Source organism: Xiphias gladius, chromosome 12, assembly GCF_016859285.1.
Source record: "Xiphias gladius isolate SHS-SW01 ecotype Sanya breed wild chromosome 12, ASM1685928v1, whole genome shotgun sequence".
NCBI lineage: Eukaryota > Metazoa > Chordata > Actinopteri > Istiophoriformes > Xiphiidae > Xiphias > Xiphias gladius.
Window position 1 is genome coordinate 17,598,919 of NC_053411.1, and position 21,162 is coordinate 17,620,080.

A 21,162-nucleotide genomic window follows, 5' to 3' on the forward strand; every position below is an offset into this window, starting at 1 on the left:
TTTCCAGTGACGCAGACAGCATGTATACTAGACCAGAGGTGATAAGTTCTTTTCGGTTTCCAGCAGGTAAAATTGTACGTCTTTTAAGACCAACGAGCGGGAAATTCGTTTTGGTGTTGGGTAGAAGCCACAAAACTATTCTAGGCTCGAGGCAAGGAAAGATGTTTGGTTTCCAGTAAATCAAGAAAGTGGGAAAAAAAAAGGGATAAGTTCTTGACCATGGGTGAGGGAGCTTGTTTGGTTTCCAGTTGAAAAATGGACAAGTTCTAGACCACAGTGGCGGGAACTTGTTTGGTTTCCAGTAGAAGAAATGTGGCGTAGTCTAGACCAGAGATAAGGAAACTTGTTTGGTTTTCAATAGATGAAAGGGGAAGTATTCTAGACCAGAGGTGTGGGAGGTTGTTTGGTTTCCAGTTATAGATACTGGATGCACTCTGGACCGGAGGTGAGGGAACTTGTTTGGTTTTCTGTAGCGGAAAAAGGGATACCTTCTAGACCAGATTTGAGGGAACTTATTTGGTTTCCAGTAGAGGAATATGTTCCAGACCAGAGGCAAGGGGGGCAGTAGGTGAAAACATGTCCTATCCTAGACTAGATGATATTGGACTTCAGAAGCTTTCAGAAGATAAAAATCATTTGGTTTCCAAAGATGAAACAGGATTTGTTCTGGACTGGCACATTGAGGGAACTCATTTAGTTTTCATTGGAAAAAAAAACAAAAAAACAAAAAAACAGGGACCTATTCTGGTTTCAAGGAGTTCTAGACCAGAGTTGGGGAAACTTTTCTGGGTTTCCAGATCAAACGGAGAGTGTTATGTTCGGTTTCCAGTTGGTGAGAGGGGGATGTGTTTTAGACCAGAGGTGAGGGAACTTGTTTGGTTTCCAGTATCTGCGATTCCTGCTCCGGTTCCAGTGTGTCTCTACCGGTCTGGTCTTCAGTGCTGCTCACAGTGTTGGAGTCTGTGGGAGCCTCATCCTAAATGGAGACACAGACATCAGTGACACGCCTAAGTGTGAAAGTTAACACAAAGGCAGAACTCAGTTAACTTGTAATTTAATGTGACTGTTGGTCGTTTTTGTGGTGTGTAATGAGTTACTGACAGAAGAAGCTCAAGCTGTTTTACTGAGGCAGGTATTGAAATGAGGAACATAAACGTCTTTTCCTGGAGAGTAACCACAGAACATAGTTACTCCTGCTTTAAGTTAAGTAACAAGCTGACTTCTGAAAACCAGAGTGATAAAACTGGGTTCTGCCCTCGCAGTTTGTTACCGTACGCGTGCAGTGTTTGTGTATGTAAATGCTTTTACGTGCTCTCACCGTCACCCAGGGGTGTGATAGGACCTCCTCGGCGGTGAAACGGGCATCCACGTTTACCTGCAGCATCTGACTAATCAGCATCTGGGGAACAGGTCACATGACAGTTAACAGCCTGCAGTGGGACCGTCTGAATCGATTTCACATAAATGGCATTTAGATTGCAACGCCGAAGCTGTGGGATTACAGAACAGTCCGTGCGTTCGTATTTTGAATCCCGTAAATTGTAAAAAAGCACTTTGTGTAAGTTGCTTAAGCTCCATTCAGACTGGATATGTTTCTCTGGGGGTTGGTGGGGGTGATGTTAACATTAGTCGCACCGGTCAGTAATTTTAATCCCCTCTCGAATGCGTACGTGGAAAAATTAGTCATCCCCACCGCAGTAATAATTTTCTAATGAGCTTCCACGAGAAGACCTGCCTGTTGTACCTTTGCCGTTTTGTCTTTCTGAGCTCTTGTATCAGCCCTGTCTGTGGCCTGTACTTGTTTATATTTCGGAAAAATTGGTGTCACTAAAAGTACGCCAAGTTAGCTGTTACCAGTCCCTCTTTGCAGTGTGCCCATGAATTTACAGACAACCATCTGTGATACTGAAGAAAGCTTAAAAACGTGGTGAATCTCAGGGAAGTTCTGAAGCATCCTTTTCTTCTCCTGATTTCTAAGGGGATCATTTATTGGCGATGGACTTCGGAGATAACGATTTCCTCGGGAGGTGTAAGTTGCTCCCGGTGACATCATGTCTGTGTGTTAAGATGTGACTGAGAAGGAGGGCGACTTTTGACTCAAATTCACCTCACGCCGTATCTTTGACTCACTCTCAACTGTCCTGCGCTTTGAGAGGTGTTTGTGTTTCTCTTTTGGCTTTGTCCTGCTGAATGTCCACGTCTATAGTCCATGTTTGTAGACCCTGATGTGGGACTACCCCCCCTGCATGTGAAAACGCCATCTGACAGCATATTTACTGTGGATAATACCAGTGACCGGTACCTTTGCAGGCAGGCTGATGGTGTCCCAGTCTGGAGATGGAAACTCCAGCTTCCCTCTGAGGATCTGATCAAACAACTCCTCCTGGACATTATTCTCACTGAGGAAGAGGCGGAAAATGCTGTTAATTAATTGGACAAAAATGATGGAGCTATTTATCCGTCAGGAACACGTAACTGATGACTAGATGAACACTCGTTATTACAATCATCTGCTCGAATTGAGTGTATCTCATTATCGATTATAGGAAATACTTGTATTGGCTGACCTTCTAAATGGAGGGAATCCACACAGCAGGATGTAGGTGATCACTCCCGCTGCCCAGATATCCACCTTTAGACCATAGCTACACCAAGAACAGGTTAGTACAAGTGACCTTTAGCCATAAAAAAGTAATAAAAAGAATAATAAAACTTTTTCGGTGACGCGCTTTGCAGGCGAAGCCAGAAGATACAGTATGTAACGTGTAACCATGAAAAAATGGGGGGGTCTTTTTTTTACCGGCAGGACAAGAAAGTCTGGATTTCAGCTAGGGGAACAAAACCTGATCACAAGGGTATATTAGCGTCCATGTAAATGTGTTCAGTGAGGGAACCCTGACCGTAAACCCCAGCTCTGTCTTAACACGCCGCAGCGCCATCTCACCCGGTCTCGGCGATGATCTCCGGGGCAACATACGTCGGCGTGCCGCAAACGGTGTACAGCGGTCCCTCCACTACTGTCGCCAAACCAAAGTCGCCCAGCTTCAGTGACTTGGTGCCGTCTGGATACTCGCACACCTGCAGAACACAAACGCTTCAAATCCTCCCGGAGTGCGCACACAGATTCAGGCTGAGCGGGCGAACGACACTACAGAGTGGACCTTTAGTAATGTAATGTAATGTAATGTAATGTAATGTGGAATATACAGTACTTCCTGTGCATTGCTTGTGTACTACAGTTTGTATGAATGGTTTTTCACTACTTCGAATATAGGAAATTGCCAAAATAAAAGCCCAAATCGCAACTGAGATGCTTTTATTTAGTTTCATTTGTCTTTCATTTTGGCTGGTACAACACATGTTAAAGTAAATTTCATTACACGCAAAGCTCCGCTAAAACCCGAACAAATGTGTGTGCATTTGCGCGTGTACCAGCAGGTTCTCCGGTTTGATGTCGCGGTGGACGATGTTCATTCGGTGCAGGTACTTGATGGCTCCGGCCAGGTTGAACACCATGGCGCTGGCGTCGCGCTCGCTGTACTTCGTGGAGGAGGTGATGGCGTCGAACAGGTCGCCGCCCTGAGGGGAGGCAGAGGCATGAAAACGCTTAACTGTCCGCGCCCCTTAAGAAACACAAACAGAAGGGGGAAACGGAAGCAGAGGAGGAAGAAGATGAAGCACCTTGACGAGCTCCATGACCAGGAACAGCTGACTGGGCGTTTCATCCACCTCGATTAACTGGATGATGCTCGGATGTCGAACCCTCCGCAGCACCGCCACCTCGTTCTCTATCAGGTGCTCCTGTGTACACACACACACACACACACACACACACACACACACACACACACACACAGTTTCAGTCTGCGGGAGGATATTGTTACAAACTGTCGTGATAAAATTAAAATTTTGTTTATCATCATCGTCCCTGTAAATATCAGACCACGGTTGACAATACAGGAGTATAAACGCTACAAATCAGCGTTACCTTCCCGCAGCAGCGAGCTTTGTCAATGATCTTCAGGGCGTACTCCTGTCCTGTCGACCTGTCAATCAAAACACAATGCACAAAATGTTTACTTTTCATGAACTAACGGTGGTTTCAGAAGATGGTTATTATTAAAAAAAAAAAAAAATCCACAGAGCCACTGCCATGGTATTGGTATTTGGATTTATTCCGTTGTTTTGTCTTTCTACTTTTCATTTTCATGACGTAAAATGAACTGATCCTCACCTCTCCACACACTCCTTCACTACGGCAAAGTTTCCATCTCCGATCACTTTACCGACTTCGTACTTCTCGTTGATGATGGAGGAAGAAACGGATCGATTGCCGTTCACTGCGAGAAGAAAAAGGGAGATTTTTAGTCTTTACCCTGGATGTTGACTTGGAAATTTCACTGATTTACTCGACTCTGAAATTGTCTATTACCAAACAGCTCTGAAAGTTTCAGACTTTGACAACTTTCTTGAAGATGTCGGCTTTGAATATTCACTCTTGCTCCGGCTTGAGCCCAGAAATTCAAAGGTCTGCTGTCGCCTTTACACCCTTTCTGCCACTGAGTCTTCTCGGCTTCAGAGGTTTTCAGTCTCACCTCATTTGGTGTCTTGACTTTCAAACATTCGTGGGAGCCCGTCGGAGTGTAAGCCGGGACTAACCCTCGCTACCGGAGGCTCAGGGCTTTCAAGCTGCCACTGGCTCAAGCTGCTGCAGAGAGACTGTTTTTTTAAACCCATCTTCAGTCTTTCCTCGAGATGCGGTTTTTAAAAATTCCCTTAGATGCTCGGGCCTGAAAACCCCAAAGCCTAAATATTTTCAACCACTGTGTCGTAAAGAAGTTTTGAAAAAGTTGCGTGACACGGCGTTTTTCAAGAAGTTGGCTTTAAAAATGTCCCAACCTGAAAACCTTTCTGTAAAGGTCCGTGTTTTAACTCAAAGCTTTTTTAGTCTTTGCTTGGGTTGAGGGCAGTTTAAACTAGACCTGAATTGAAAGTGAAACTTATTTCGGTCTGTGCATGATTACACAAACAATTTGGGATAAAGGTACAGCAGGAAACTCTCTTTACGCACCAGAAGGGTGAAGATACCGCTTCACAGAATTACCACGTTTGACATGAAGTTGTCCACCGTCGGTACTCTGATACCAACGTGCCGTTCCGATCAGACATTCGCCCATTAAATTATTTTTCAAATGTCTTGTTCCTCACAACAACTCTTCCATAAATTCAACCTTCAACAGAAATACAATCAGTCCTGACCCTTTTTTAAACCTTTCATATCATATCCACTTTCTCTCATTTTAAACAACCTTTGGATACGTTCAGGCAGTAATTTGCTTTCGACCTTATGCAAGGTTAGTGCCGTTACAAAACCTACCGAGTCTCTGAATTTGAAGAGCCAAAAATTTGAGTAGTCCTGAAAATCTCGAGGAGAGAGAGATTTAACCCAGAGGTTTAAAATGTGAGCAGCGTGTCTCGTAGTTTCAGCTCCTGAATCTATTCGTTTCCGAGCTTCTCTGACCCGAACCTCCAGAAAATTTCTGATGAACTCGACGGGAGGGAAATCCACGGTAGTGTGTTTTGTGCCCCAAGGCCCCACAGATTTCAGACCCTAAAACACACAAGGACTACCAACTGTAAACGTCAAAACACAAGCGCATACACACACACCTTCGACGGTGGCGTCATCTAGCTGCTCGGCCTCTCCATTTACATCAGTGGAGGAAGCGTGACGAGGAGAGATCTGGAGAGGAAAAACAAGAAGTATGTGACTTCTAATTCAAAAGAGAGGAGACAGAATTGAGAGACAAACACGGGATGAAAAAGTGGAAACGGACAAATACGGAAAGAGAAAAGGAGGATTTCCTGATTCAAGATTTGAAGAAAAAGATAAAGGAGGGACAGAGACAGAAACCGATTCAGAAGCAGTTCAGGAGTCAGGTGACGGAGAGACGGAAATAAATTCTGACAAATACAAAACTGTTAAGGTCTGACTTATTTTTAAAGCATCATCTATAATACAACTAAATTCAAAACACAAGACGGGTGAAGAATTGACTGACAGATCTCTATTAATGTAAGGTATAAACTAGACAACACCTCTATTTACACCGCTGTCTTCTCGTGCTATTAAAGCCTCAGCCACGTCGGTAAAAACTGTAAACACACCAGTGAAATCGCCAGATAGTTTCTGTTAAAAATGGTTAAACACACGCGAAATCCAAACGTGTTTCATCTGAGGGTTGAGCTGCTTACTGGGTTTATACAAATGAATTCCCCATCAGTCAGTTACTCTGTTTTATCCTACACATTGATCTAATAAGAACAGAAAAAAAAAAACCAAAACAGAAATTGTTGGTTTCAAGATCGTTTTTTGACATGAAGTTGGACGTTTGTTTTTCCACCACAACCCTGGTTACTGAGTAATTTCTCATTAGTCCGAACAATTTCTGATTGGCTCCCTGGTGACATCTGGTCATTCGTCCCGATTCCTGTCAGTTTATGATTCCTCACACAACGACCTGATGAACGCTGCTAATGGTGAAAAAGGCGTTGGCCGGTAGACTTCCGTCTTCCCGGGGCCTCTTTGGCGAACCCGCCTATCACTGCTGGCACCAACTGATCGAAAACCCCAATCAAATCAAATCAAATCGATCAATCAATCTGACCTTGAGGCTGCGTCGAGTCCCGGGGCTGGTGGGGGAGGGGCTGGACCTGGACGACTTCCCAGCTGACTGTGATCCTGAGCCCTCATTGGCTACAGACAAGAGAAAGGAGCCATGAGATTGGTCATAAAATAATCTGGCCGTCATACCTCCGGAGCATTTCAGGGAGATCGCGAGCAGAGGTTTTCAGCCTGTGAGGAAGAGAGAGAGTTAATTGCAGCCCGAGGAGGACTCCGGTACTGTGAAACCCCTTAGCGCCAGACTGCCGCAAAAAAATCGCACTCCTCCTCGGACTCACAACGCGGTCAAATCTGAACGCGCAGGCATAAAAGCTATATGTTTAGATTCAGTGTGACTTACCCTTTCCAACGAAATCCTGACCTCTAAAGTTCATGGCAAGCACACATCCACAAATCCACTCAGAAATGAGGGGAAAAAAGGCGCTCTAGTAACTCCAGAATCACCACGTTTTTAAGTTTTCTTTCAGTAGCCCGGTGACAGTTGTCAGTACATCCATGAGTACGCAGCAAACTGGAGCTGTTAAACGCTAACTCTGTGTTCTTTTAGTGGTGCCAGTTTGCCAAAGTTTTAACAAGTATAGGCTACAAAAAAAATGTATAATTCACTTAATCCATGTAATAAAAAGGTTGTAGGCTCAACTCCTGTAGCTGACACCAAGTGTGTATCCGTCTACAGTGAGCAGGCTTGACCTAAACAGCAGCCTAAATCTCTCGTGGCTAATTTCTGGACTCACAGTGACTGACACCATTTCCAGGCGCCGACCCTGGGTCAAAGCTGGCCCGGGCGCATGTTACTTCCAAATTATTTTCAGCCCGAACTGGTCCAAGTCGACACAGGCCAACACCTAGCTAAACCCGGGCAGCCGTATACGGGCCTGCGCCGGCTCACGCCTGGTCCCGCAGTGCCGGAACACAACCGAGCGTGCCGGCAGTCAGCCGTAGGTCACAGGTCCAATGCCAAAACAGACTCAAGTTCTTCAGCAGTGCCCTTGAGCAAGGCAGTGCAGATAATAAGCTTTAATGGAAATAATGTAAATGCAGCTAAGAGAACAATTTTTCTTATCTATTATATTTTATCACTTTTAAATAGCAAATTCCTCTTGGTTCACACCTGGGCCAGGAGACTTTGTTCTGGACAGGCCCTTGGGTGGAGTCTTCGAGGAGGTGAGCCCGGAGCCGCTGGGAGTCTTGGGAGTTGTAGTTTTCTGAGGGGCAGCGGTGCGAGATGCTTTGGCCCTGCATTCTGGAGAGCCAAGAGAGAGGAAGGGAGGAATAAATACATTTACATCACATTCATTTTCATGAGAAGATGCAGTTTAATTGTACAAAATCAAAGGTAAGGCTGGTGCTAGTCCATATTTTTCCTGTTCTCTATAAAATCCATTAGAAAATGAAAACCAGCAATGTGCTTGTCCGTCTCCTGATGCTCTCTGACCTCCTTAACCTGTCTGGGGCCTGAGCCCATAGCTGTACTCACCGCACTAAGAAACAGCTGAGTTAGGGAAAAGACAAGAGGCATATTCAACATACAACATTTCTTTTTTGTTTATTTAAAAAAAAAAAGACAATTAATCAATTAGTCGATCAAAAGGAAATTATTGATTAATTCTGATTAATCATTTAAGCCATTTTTCAAGCAAAGATGCCAGAAATGTAACGGTTCCAGGTTCTAAAATGTGAGAATTTGCTGTTTTTCTTTTGGTGCATTATGGTAAAGCGAATATTTTTGGGCTGTTGGTCGGACAAAACAAGACATTTCATGAAGTCACCTTGTGCTTTTTAGGCACTTTCCAACATTTCTGCTGATTTTTTACAGATCAAACGATTAGTCGACAAAAATAATCAGTGGATCAATCACTGAAAATAATCATTAGCTTCAGCCCGGAAAGTATTACAATGTGTGTGTGTGTGTGTGTGTCTCACCGTTAACAAAAGCCTGTGTTTTGCTGCTGTGTGTGAGCACAAAGTCGTCCTGAGCGTAACGAAACTTCTCCGGCCCACACGCCATGAACACATCGTCATCTCCAAAGAAATCCTGCAGACAAGTCAGCTACACACACACACACACACACACACACACACACACACACACACACACACATTGATTCCTCAAACCTTTGGAAATACTGCATTGACGTACATGTGAGTGTGTGTTTGTCTGTGTGTGACTAAGTAGATGACAGCTGCGAATATTCAAATCACGTTTGCTCCTGCTCTCAACGCTTCAATGGGATCTGACACACACACACACACACACACACACACACACACACACACACACACACACGAACACACACACAGAGAGAGAGAAACAAACACACACAGGGACAAACATACACACAGGGACAATCACATACACAGGAACAAACACACACAGAGAAACAAACACACACAGAGAAAGAAACACACAGAGAAAGAAACACACACTGTGCTTTCTCAGAACTGTCTTGAGGATTAAATACAAATTGAACCTCAAAATATCCCAGATTTAGGCAGAGAGCAGGAGGGAGGGAGAGAGAGAGATGAGTCAACGAAATGTGGGAGATGAAGAGGTGAAGAAAAGGTGGATCAGCGGAGGTGTGGGAGGACAGATTAAACAAAAAAAGAAACACAGTTCAGGCCCGGTCACATCTTGAAGGGGCACAGCGGACACCAGCCATACGACGTAGAAACTACTCACAGGGCTAACTGGTAAGCTAATGTAGCTGTGAGCTAACCGCCATCTTGTTTATCTTTATCTTGCTTGTTGTCCTGGTTTCTAATGGAACAATAAGTTGCACAGTTTATTCGAAAGATGAAAAGACTTGTATCATCAACTCCCCCTTGAAAAACTATCATCTCTTTTGGTTTGTACCAAGCGTTTACGTCAACGTCCAGGTCGTAATTACAACTGGGGATTCTCTCCCATCCATCCAGTCTGACTGTCAAGACCGCATGGCGTCGGTCCAAGGCGAAAACTCCCGTGTCAGGGTTCGGCTAGGTTGAACCTGACGTCTGTGAGGGAACCGACGGATGGCGGGGATTCCATCGAGGTGAACTTGTTTCGACACGGCTTCGTTAGAGACGGGAATTTGCCAAAGTGCACGAACTCTGAGCTCAAAGCGAAACGTTTGCCCGTGAAACCCACCGATTCAACTGTATGATCATCTGGGACGATGTTGTGCGAGGTGCAGTTGACCTGCAGAGACAGGTCTCTCTGTTATTCAGCCCACCCTCAGTGATATAAATGGAGTGGACAAAATAATAGAAACACAATAGGATTCGACAGCACCACAAACTGCAGCCTCCAAAATGAAATGAAAAAATTTCAACACAAACTGAACATTATAACCTTCATGAAGGAGGATTTAGTGCAGGACTGTTGCATTAGACTGCATTCGTTTTAGCCGGGTGTTCCTAATTAACTGTCAGCTGCGTGTTCATTGGACAGCGGCCATGAGAAGGGCAGCGATCTTTTCCTCTCACCCTCGGCAAGAAAGCGAATCAGCATGTTTCCCGAAATGTCGAACTATTCCTTTAATACAGAGGAAGCCAGACAGAATTTTAATGCTGCACAGTTGCCAGGCAGAAACTGGCCTCAACACAAACACACATTCGAGTCTGTTTCCTTGTGTATTTACACAATAACTTGACGTTTCCTTCCCTTTTTAATTCTTTCATCTTCGTCCCTTCGTCTCTTTCCCTGTTTCATTCTCTCCTCCTCTCTTCGCCTTCCATCCCTCCTCCCCTCCTCCTTTCCTTTCCCTCCACCCTTTTGTCCTCAACTCTACCTCTCGCTCCTCCTCTGTCCCATCGGCATTTTTTTTTTTTTTACTTTTTGCGCAATGCCTCCAGAACTGCACAGCCTGTTGTGTGTGTGTGTGTGTGTGTGTGTCTGTGGAGAAAGGGGTTGTTACTGGATGATTGGTTGCCACGGTAACCACACTGCAGTGTCAATGTGTACATGTGTGCACTGTGTGATGGGGTTTCTGTCCCACTGCTTGAAGTGGCTGCACAAACTGAAAGGACGGAGGGAGGACAAACACACGCGCACAACACACACACACACACACACACACACACACACACACACACACACACACACACACACACACACACACACACACACACATTCCAGTCTTGCCTCATTCAGACTGAGTGAGTCTGAAAAGAGTGAAGCCGTCTGAGGCGCGTAGAGAATAAAAGCCTTCTTTATGACTCGCTGCCTTCAAAATAAAAGCTTTCATCAAGATAAAAAAAACGAATTTCTGTTTTGCAAAACGTCACCGAAAAGACATTGAAATGGTGAGTTAATATTAAACAGCAGACTTTCTGTAATGTATGTTGAAATAGTATATATTCCTGGATGCGTTGAGTTTAACTTCTGAGGTTTAAAAAAAAAAAGCAACTTAATTAAGGCAGGTTGTCACCAAAAGGACTGTAACTAATTATTCTCATTAAATCCTTAATCCGCTGACTATTTTCTTGTTTGGTCTATAAAGTGACAGAACATAGTGAAAAAATGTCTTCAAATTGCAAAGAAAAAAAAAAAATTTAAATATTTAATTTACCATCATAGAGGAATGAAAAAAAACAGCAAATGTTCAAATTTCAGAAGTCAGAACCAACACGTTTTTGGCATTGTTGCTTTAAAAGGAGACTTAAACCATGAATTGATTATCAAATTAGCAGCGATTAATTTCCGTCAATTTTCAAATGATTGGAATTAAATTGTGGACATATGGGAGATACCAGGGTTTCACCTGACAGCAGTTATACGTCTAGATAAAAGCGTGTGTGTGTGTTTGTGTGTGTGTGGGGGGGGGAGTAAAACAGAACAACAAAATGCTATTAATATCAGATTTATAGACGACACAGACTATAAAATCTGGCTAAACCTACACAATTTTGCAGAGATTTGAGTTTACTTTGTGTTTGCACACTTTAAATAATTTCCCAAATTGCTCAAATAGTCACCTCTTTGACAAAGTGAAATCAACTTCAACTTGAATCCAGCACTAGCTCTGAACGAGACGGCGGGTCGTCTAACGCAGTTGGCCTGATGGTGGGAGGATTTTTAACCCGCTCCGTCTCACTTTTTCACTCTCTTCTCTTCTGAACTCTCCAACCAACATCCGCGTGTTATATAGTCACCGTGCGGATCCTGCGACTGTGACCTTCTGGGCGTTTTTCACACACTGAACTGAGATGTGAGGAACTACATACTCTCACTTTGTTCGTATTTCTGTGCACCTGCACGAATAAAGACACAAATAGATTAATGAGACCATATTTTTAATTTTTGAAATGGGTATCCTGACGCTTTCCGGCCGTTGAACTCAGATGCACCACTGCTTCTCAGAAACACGAGGACAATACTTTAATCACGTTGTACTTTGAGGCCCTTTGTTCACACACACTCTCTTTCTTTAAACCTGTTCCGAAGTGTTTTTTTAGCTCGTTTTGTGCCTTTTGTGCGGTTGTTCTTTTGTGTGGTGGTTTCACTGCTTTCTACTGGCACCAGGGCAGTTTGGTGGTTGATGTAATCGATGCTTTTCCTAAAGCCAGCGCTGCTGCAACGGTTTTTGAGCTTAACGGACAGTTTGTGTGTTTGTGAGTGGACCCGGTGTGTGTGTGTGTGTGTGTGTCTGTGTGTGTGTGTGTGTGTGTGTGTGTGTGTGTGTGTGTGTGTGTGTGTGTGTGTGATGTGAGTGTAAATCTGGGTTGCGCTCACAGCAAACAACCCTCTTTCAGTCACAGCCACGCCCCTACAAGCCCCTCAGCCGTCTCTGCTTCTCGTCAGCCCTCCACTGACATTGTGTCTCAGCCAACGTTCAGTAACTTCAAAGAGTGTGTGTGTGTGTGTGTGTGTGTGTGTGTGTGGTAAAAATAGCCCTGCCAGTGAACGTGCGATAAGTTTAAATCCACAATCCTTCACTCAATACGAGCGCACAAAAGAGTTTCCAGGAGGATCAGAGCATATTCGGAGTCTGTTCAACACGACGAAGGCAAAGAGGAACTTCAGCTGACTGTGGCGGTTCCAGGTCTTTGAACTGAAACCAAATTTAGCTGAAGTACTGAATATTAAGCTTAAGAGAGAGTGAACTGTCTGATTGTACTTCATTTTAGGGCTGAACGAAACGGCTGAAATCACAATCACTGGAAGAATATTGGTCAGATATTGACACACAGGATTACATGCTACGTGCTACAGATGCAAGGTAGAAAACTGATGGATATCCACGGGAAGCAAGAAGAAATATTCAAGGTCTTTTTTAGTTAAAAAGCCGTATTTTTTAAGAGTAACTGGATTCAGTACTACAGGGCTCTTCTAGACTTGCAGACGCCCTGTGTATTCCTGCTCTGTAAATCAGATTTTTCAAAATCTTTGTGTCAAAGAGTAAAAAACGAGCGTCTTCTCACCTGTTTTCCATCCAGCGTGTACAGCCTCTTGACAGCCCCAGAGTCCAGCTTGATGGCCTCAGTGATGTCGGCCAGCACTTGTTCGAAGGAGTGAGCCGTCTTCTTGTTCAGCAGGACCCTCACCGCCTTGCGAGGCTTCACGCCGCTGCGGATCACCGTCACCAGCTTGGGCTTGATGAAGTCTTTGCTCTCCCGGCCTTCTCGACCCTCGGGACGGTCCTTGGGGCTGGCGGCGGTGCTCGCTGACACCCCGGCGGACACCGTGGCGGACCGGGTCGAGCTGGGTGCGCCGGTCCCGGTGCTGGCTCCGGGTTTCCAGCTTGGGATGGAGATCTTGGTGTAGTCGACCTTTCGGTAGGGCTCGTTGGAGGCACAAACATAGCACTCGCCTGGGCAGAGAGACGACGGGGAGAACAAGTCAAGTCAATTTTATTTGCGAAGTCCAATATCGTAAATCTCAAATTTGCCTGAAGGAGCTTTACAATCCGCGCAGCATACGACAGCCTTGATTCAGATAAGGAAAAACTTTCCCAAAAAAAAAAAAAGAAAAAGATGGAAGTTCAGGAACGATCTCTGTTCCAGGATGGAGAGGAAGAGGTGCAGGAAAAGTTGTATTAAGCTACAAAACCAGAAATTTACTGTGAGAAGCTCGATAGTGAATGAAAAGAACAGCAACTAAAATCTCAGAATTCCCGTTATTCTTTTCACGTATTCCTTTTCGATTAAGCTTCCGAACATACAGTTATGGTTATGAATTCAGAGTTCAAATATGCTGTGCTTCCTGGCCGCGATACTTAAATCCTCCACTGTCCTTAAACACACCACCAAGAAGACTCCCCACGCAGAACTGCATCACCACAAGAAAACTGAGAAACCTCGACACAGACGTAAAGGCGGCTGAGTGCGATGGATTGGTACTGAAATGAACCGGACACCAGTGGTGGTCTCGAATACTGGAAATCAAAGAAAAATGCTCAGTGTTATTGCTCTATTGTTTTATAGGAGGCGAGTTCGGGGTCAGAGGTTGTTAGAGGATGCCTGTAGTCAAAGGAAGGGTGGTGATAATGTAGGCCGTGTGTGTGTGTGTGTGTGGTCAGTGGATGGAGTGAAGGTGACAGCAGATGTCGGAGTCACTCCTGTCCCCTCTCTCTCTCTCTCTCTCTCTGCCTCAGCTGCCCGCTCTGCTTGTAACATGAGGTGTAAAACAGAACAGCTTGTCGCCCAGAAAAAAAAAGTCAGCATCCCGTCCAGCTGGCGGAATAAAGAAGATGCGCTGCTTTGCGTTGCAGTGTGGAGCCGGTTAGATCCGCTGTTAGAAACGAGAACGTACGATCGCGCCGTTGCTTTGCGATAACAAGCTAGCTCTTGTTTTCGCACAGTGTGTTCGACCTTTGACGTTAAGGCTGTTGGGATGGGGACCGAGCAGCGGGTTCGGCGAAAACCAACGCTATCTCGGGTAACGTTGGCCGGGGTTACTGAAGGGTAAACTTCCCGACTGAAACAGAGAGCGGGACGGGGCTGCTGACGTTAGGCTTAAACTCCGACGGCGTCCGGGACCGGCTTCCGCACAGTGGATGCGCTAGCCCTGAACTTCTTTTAAACATAACCTGCAACCCGACTTGTAAGTAATGCTCGTAACGACTTTACGTGGTCAGATAACGTAACGGATTAACCTTTTTTTTTTTTAAAACCCAGGTTAAACACCTTTTTAAAACCACATAGAACACAATTTAATACCTGCTGCACGACTGATGGAAAACCAGTAGGGACAATAGGGCCAGAGGTATATAACAATAATTCCTAATGGTATAATTAATTAAACTAATGCGACCTGGACATGCATCATAAAACGGACAGATGGATTAACCTATTAAAAAGATATTCATTCATTTAAAGACAAGACAAGAAAATATTTAAGACTTCTGTAAATCAAATTTGAGACCTTTTAAAACCCTCTAAGTCCTTCTATTTTTTTTTAATAAAACTGTTTCCTCTTTTTGGTTTTATAAATGCTAAAAAAATAAAATGCACCAATAACCATGTTATTTTTTACTGCAGCTCGATACACACCGTTTCAACACGTGTGTAAATCCAAACCGTGACAGTAGGGGTTTATTAAGCGATCAATTGTATGTGAGTGAGAAATCTGGCCAATAATACATAATAATAATCATTATTGTGGTTCCTCTCGGTTGCTGGGTTGAAAAATGACATCTTCCTGCTTGGGTTGAGTTTAACTTCTTAGATTAAAAAAAGTTCCTCTCCAGAAATGGCAACAAAAAAAAAAAGCCACTATATCAGGGTTGGTTGTTCCCAACAGGCTGCAACTATTTTCATTTTCATTATTTCAATTGTTTTTTTCAATGAATTAATTTTTTTTAAAAAGCATCAAATCCCCACGTGTGTGAAGCTGAAAACGGCAAATATTTGATTAAAAAATGACTAAACTGATTATTTGAATATCAAAACAGTTGCCAATTAACTTTCTGTCAATCGATTAACTGATGAATCAGCGAATCGTAGCAGCTCTAGCAGTTTGAAGAAATTAAATTGCAGCCTGCCACATGTGCAGTAGCGTGCAGCCTGCTGTCTCCTGCTTTACCTCATATGGTCAACAATGGCTCTCCTCCTTCCGCGTCTCTTTCCCTTAGTCTCACTATCCCTCTCTCTACTTCTACCTTTCTATTGCTCGCCATCTTTCAACGCACACACACCTTTCTCCCTTTTTTCTTTTCCCGCCCACACACAACCTTGTCCGCCCTTGTATCCCTCAGAAACACACCTTTCCCTCTCTCTCTGTACTATCCCGATTACATATTCATACTCTCTCTCTCTCTCTCCAGGTATTGTGTGTTCCACCTTGTCTCTCCACATGCCGACTTTCACTTTGCGATTCAAACCAGCTGGACAGGGCGGCTCTGGGTTTTTATTCAAATACCCGACTGACCTAACACGACAACACAACAGAACGCCTTCCGTCAGACTGAGGTCAGAAGTTCAGTTCCTCCTGACGGGCCACGACAAGACAGATGCTGTATTCATGGTTTTAGTTTGTCTTTCCAATGTTTCCACACCGTGTTTTAGAGGCAACCACAGCTGTGTAAACCTGAGCTGCCATTAACATCTCACCGCAGTGTGTGGTGTTGAAAGCGTTCATCTTTTAATCCCTTAGATGATCAGAAAATTAACTTTAAGTCACTTATCGACCAAAAATGCCAAAAAATTTGAGGGTTCCACCTTGTCAAATGTCTCTTTCTCTGTTTTGTATTATTGTAAATTGAGTATCTTCGGGTTCTGGGCTGTTAGTCAGACAGATTTAAAAACCCTCACCTTGGGCTCTGGGAACTCGTGACGAGTGTTTTTCACGGCATTTTATAGAATAATCACTCAACTTTGAGTGTCCAACTGTAATTCATGTCATGGGATTTACTGAAACTGAACATTATTTTTTCCATGAATCATTTAGTCCATGAAACTACCCATCATAACCCATCAGAGCTGAACGCGATGTTTTCAAATGTCTTGTTTTGTTTCACCAAAAGTCCAAATACCCAAAAATATTTAGTTTACAATGATACACGACCTAAGAAAAGCAGGAAATCTTCTCATTTGAGAAGCTGGAATCAGAGAATATTTGGCATTGTTTCGATATATTTGCTTGAAAAATAACAAACGGTTAATCGATGATCAAAATAGTTGCTGATTACTTTTTCTTTCCATCAACTAATTGATTAATCAACTAATCATTTAATTTTCTACTGTAAATACCAGTTTCCCAGTTGCAAATATCATTCACATCAAAACCCAAGTCAAAATTACAACTAGGAAATTTGTAATTCATTCCAAACTCCAATATCTCCAACTAACTGCTCAATTAGACGGACAAGCCTGAAAAACAAATAAACAGGGATCCCTCGGGTCAACTCAAGTCAGTCGCAAAAGGTAACTAAACCCACATTTTATGGATATAGTGCTACATAACAACAACAATCATCACAATCATCTTGAGTTGTCCAATGACGTGAACACTCACAAGCCCTACACATGGTAATCTTTCCTATTTTTACCCTCAAGACGTGAACGTGACGTTAAGTCCAAGACTTTTCCGGCTTAAAAAAAAAAAAAAAAAATCTAAATTGAGGCCTAGAAACTGGACTTCCTACTCAAAAGGACGAGTTCGATACCCCCAGTCCCAGTTCTTGTCACAGCTGCCCACACCAGCAAATATTACTTTTACAAAACACTTGAAAGTTCGATACTCAGCACAACACACGCCAGTCTGCTAACCTTGGTTGGTCCAATCAAGCAAACACTCTGCTCTACCGCAGGCTTCCGTGTTTTTTCCCCCACTAATGCGGCCCGGATGCACAGGGAGGTCCTGAATGTGTTCGTTAATTCCACCGAGTGCTTATGAGTGATGCACCTGTCTTTTAGTACGTCTCTGGCCGAACCACTTCCTGGCTCTAACACTCATTAGTGGACATTACAACCCAGTCACACATCGATACTGATGCTAAGTGATGGTACTCAACCACTGGCCTGTTTCGGGCTAAATGACTTTGGGCGAGAGAGGAAGAGCAGATATACTGGACTTCAGAGTTGTTATTAGATTTTAGAGAAATATAATTTCTTAGCTGTATGTTTAGATTTTAAATTTTGATGTGGATGATTTCTGTTCCATTAATCACATTCATCCACTGACAGAGTTGATGGTCTGGTTTTCCAGCCCTTCAGGGTTTTAATTGGTTGGAGTTTCTTTCTCGTGAGCTGGAAAAGTAATTTTTCCTCTCATTTGTGACCTCAGTAAACTGTGTATCTGATGGTCGGCAGGATGGTTCGGTCTCCATTTCCTGTTTAAAGATGTCTCTGTGTTGAATGTGCTCTAGCTGCTCTGCTGTCGATGTACACAGAAATAAATAATTCAGGTTTGTTCGCACAGCAAACACAGACAGAGAGGAAGTTTAGGGAGGACAGATCAATTGATCAATCGATGAAGGGAGTGAAAGAATGATAATTCACTCTTACGTCATGTTACAGCAGATCAGAAGTCTGTTTATACATATGAGAGATCATTTGGGTAGAGTGGCATCAGTGGCAGCAAAGACAAGTCATAGAAAAACGGAAGTGACAGTTTTATTCATGATCAGCTATTTTTTTTATTTTTATCAACAATAAAAGTCCGCAATAAATCTCTGCATTGATGGTCACCTGAGTATGGCGGTAGTTTAGCTTTAGCAGGTGCTTCATAAACCCCCGCCAAAATATATATTCTGAACTGTTCCGTGCCACCACGCAGGAGGACACCACCTAGAGGCGTCCCCATTCTTGATTTGTTTTTTGTTTTTTGTTTTTTGGTTGCGCTCCGCCAATCACTCAGTGACAACGAAACAACGCGAAACAAAACGGTCCACACCGGGAGCTCGGCCGGATACAATAAAAAAGGTATCACAAATTTATTGGGCTTTGTAAAACAATACCAACCTACAAAAAAACTTAACCCCAGGCTTAATCTCAATCCTAATGATCATTTTCCGGCATTCCTCCTAACCACAGTGACTTTGCATCTTGTAGGCTGATCAGAAATTATCATAAGAGGGAGCTATTACAACAGAGATGACAAATGTTGTACATGCATGTTTAATGTACAGCATGTATTTCATAAGCAGGAGCTAGGCTGGCTCTATAATAATCAATGATTATAGGTCAATAATTAACGCACTGTGTCTTGTGTGTTTACGCCACACAAAACCCAAAATGTTATCTTTTAAAGCAACAACCTATGGTTTTATGGCCAGCAGGTGACCTCCAGGTAGCTCTAGTTTCACGCTTTGCATACAGATATGAGAGCGGTATGGATCCTCTCATCTAACCGTCAGCAAGAGAGCAAAGGAGTGCGTTTCCAAGGACCGCCCCCTAAACGTCAGGGATTCAACTCATCAGTCGAGAAGACCCTTCGCCAGTCAGCCGAGTCGCCGCCTTTTTCGTTGTTTAGCGGCATCACTCTGCACAGAGCAATGCAGGATAAAAGCAAGGCAGCCTCTAAACTTTTACAACCTGAGCCTTGTCTTAACATCACCTAACTACAAAACTAACTGTGATGGAAACGGAGGGCAGCGCGACAAGTTGAAGCAACCGCCGTAGGTGCTGACTCTGAGTCGACCCTGAAAATCCCGATTCGGGTGCAGCACTAGTATTTCCCCCCAAAATAAAACAATTTCTTTGAGTAGGACATGAATTAACCGTGAGCAAGGCTGGGTAAAAAGAGAGTTGTGAGTCTTACCTTCCACCAGCTCGTCCATACTGGTGATTCTCTTGCCGCCATCTATGGTGTAGATTGTGCGCACCCCTTGAGGCAGATGCAGATTATCCGCCAATGAGCGGGTCAGCTCCATCAACAGTGCGTCGTAGGAACGAAACCGATCGCTGGAAACGGCATACACCAGACCCTTGAAGTACCGGTCTCCATTGCGGTAGAACCTGACCTTTTTGGCCCGTTTCTCCGAGGTGAGCGCCTGCAAGGTTCGGGTCCGGTAGTAACTGCAGTTGGCGCTGTGGGCAGGACTGGGAACCAGGCTGCTGCCCCTGGAACTAGGGCCAGACCCCCCACCGCCAGCGCTGCCTGCAGAGTCATCTCTTTTGGCTCGGGTGGAGCGTCCCCGCCGAACCTTGTCGCGTTCGTCAAAGTGCTCCAGCTCTAAGGTCTTACTCAGAGACATGGTTAATACTGGTCCAATAGCGTTCAACAGAGTCCCTACTACATACAATTCATCTTCCAACAGTGGTTAACGTGACTCTTATCGTGGTTGCCAGGTTTCTAGCTTGTTACAGTGAGAATAACTTGTCTCTAGTTTGTTCTGTAGGTTGTAGTCCTGATAGGATGTGTGTCTTGTAATCTTGGTGGTTTGCTTGTAGACAGAGTATAATGTAATTTTTCCCAAAAGAGCGCTGTAGAACCAGTACGCTTTTTCATATACCGGTGTAGTCCTTGAAATTTGGTCTTAGATTCTCAAAATCCAGCTGTAATTCCAACGTTTTTCCACAGGTAGACTTATGAAGATGCTTTGTAGTCTAGCTGCCCGAAGAACCAGTGAGAAGATAGAAAGACCCAGAAACTTGACTTTGTTTTTTGGTTACCTGGTTCTGGTCCTGGCTGTAGTCAATTTTAATGGACTGAATCCTTTGTAATCCGGGTACAATCCCATTAAAACAATGCCAGATAGTCTCTAGATCAGGTAAACCTGTTGTAAATCCAGTGGTACGCTACTCAAACTTCATTTTAAACTACAAAAAACACCACTAAAGTGAGACAAACAGTCCCAAATCTCATTTGAAGGGATTTTTTTTTTCTCCCCAAGTATGCGATTGTTGTTTTGACACTGTTATCACTGCTGAGACATGGTTGATAATGTAAAGGTGGTTGGACATGCAAAACATGGGGGTTTTTCCTGCACCTTATTTCAAGCTCAAATGAAGAACGTTATAGCCAGTCTGATCCAAGAAAACCACTTTTCCCAACGAAGGGGAACTCTCTACTTTGTGATTTGGTTGTGTCTTTGCCGTAACCTTCCTGCAGTCTCGGTAACCCGGCCGAAACCTCACTGCTCTGGCTTTAAACCCCTGCACGTTGTCTTGTAAACCTGGTACGAGCACGTTGAGTCTCAGCAGTCCACCTGGGGTGTAGTCCTTGGAATCCGGTTTATTTGGGAGGGGGGTGGGTTTGTCCCGGTCACATTTTGTCCACCAGCGTCCTTAACATCCGTCCATCGTTGACAAAAAAAAAAAAAGAGAGAGAGAGAGATGACAATCGCACAGTTTACTGACAACACAGATCTCCCCATCGTCCTGAGATAAAGAAATCCAACAGCCGGCACTCTCAGCCTTCAGCTACCCCTCCAGGTGGAGAGAGAGATCCGGATCTATGTTGAACTCAGACATTTAAGGATCCTGAAGACAGGACTGCATTTAATTGAGGTTTCATTTTGACAAGGATGCCACATAGGCTCTGCTCTCATTTGGAAATCGTCAATACCTTCTGCTTCTCGCAGCGTTTTGCATCCAGAGTCTGCTTAAATTCC

General features: G+C 44.0%; 1 protein-coding gene across 1 annotated transcript; it reads right to left on the minus strand.

Annotated features, from left to right (window-relative positions):
* Positions 1 to 850: 850 nt before the first annotated feature.
* Positions 851 to 20,676, minus strand: LOC120797406 (serine/threonine-protein kinase DCLK2-like). The gene is made up of 15 exons (XM_040141041.1): positions 19,368 to 20,676; positions 13,088 to 13,476; positions 8,609 to 8,735; positions 7,797 to 7,928; positions 6,669 to 6,757; positions 5,671 to 5,743; positions 4,235 to 4,340; positions 3,989 to 4,046; positions 3,682 to 3,801; positions 3,433 to 3,579; positions 2,945 to 3,078; positions 2,568 to 2,645; positions 2,303 to 2,399; positions 1,319 to 1,399; positions 851 to 976 (listed from the first exon to the last, which is right to left on the minus strand). The coding sequence occupies exons 1-15, from the start codon at positions 19,801 to 19,803 to the stop codon at positions 851 to 853; spliced, it is 2,193 nt and encodes a 730-aa protein (XP_039996975.1). The 5' UTR covers positions 19,804 to 20,676.
* Positions 20,677 to 21,162: the final 486 nt, after the last annotated feature.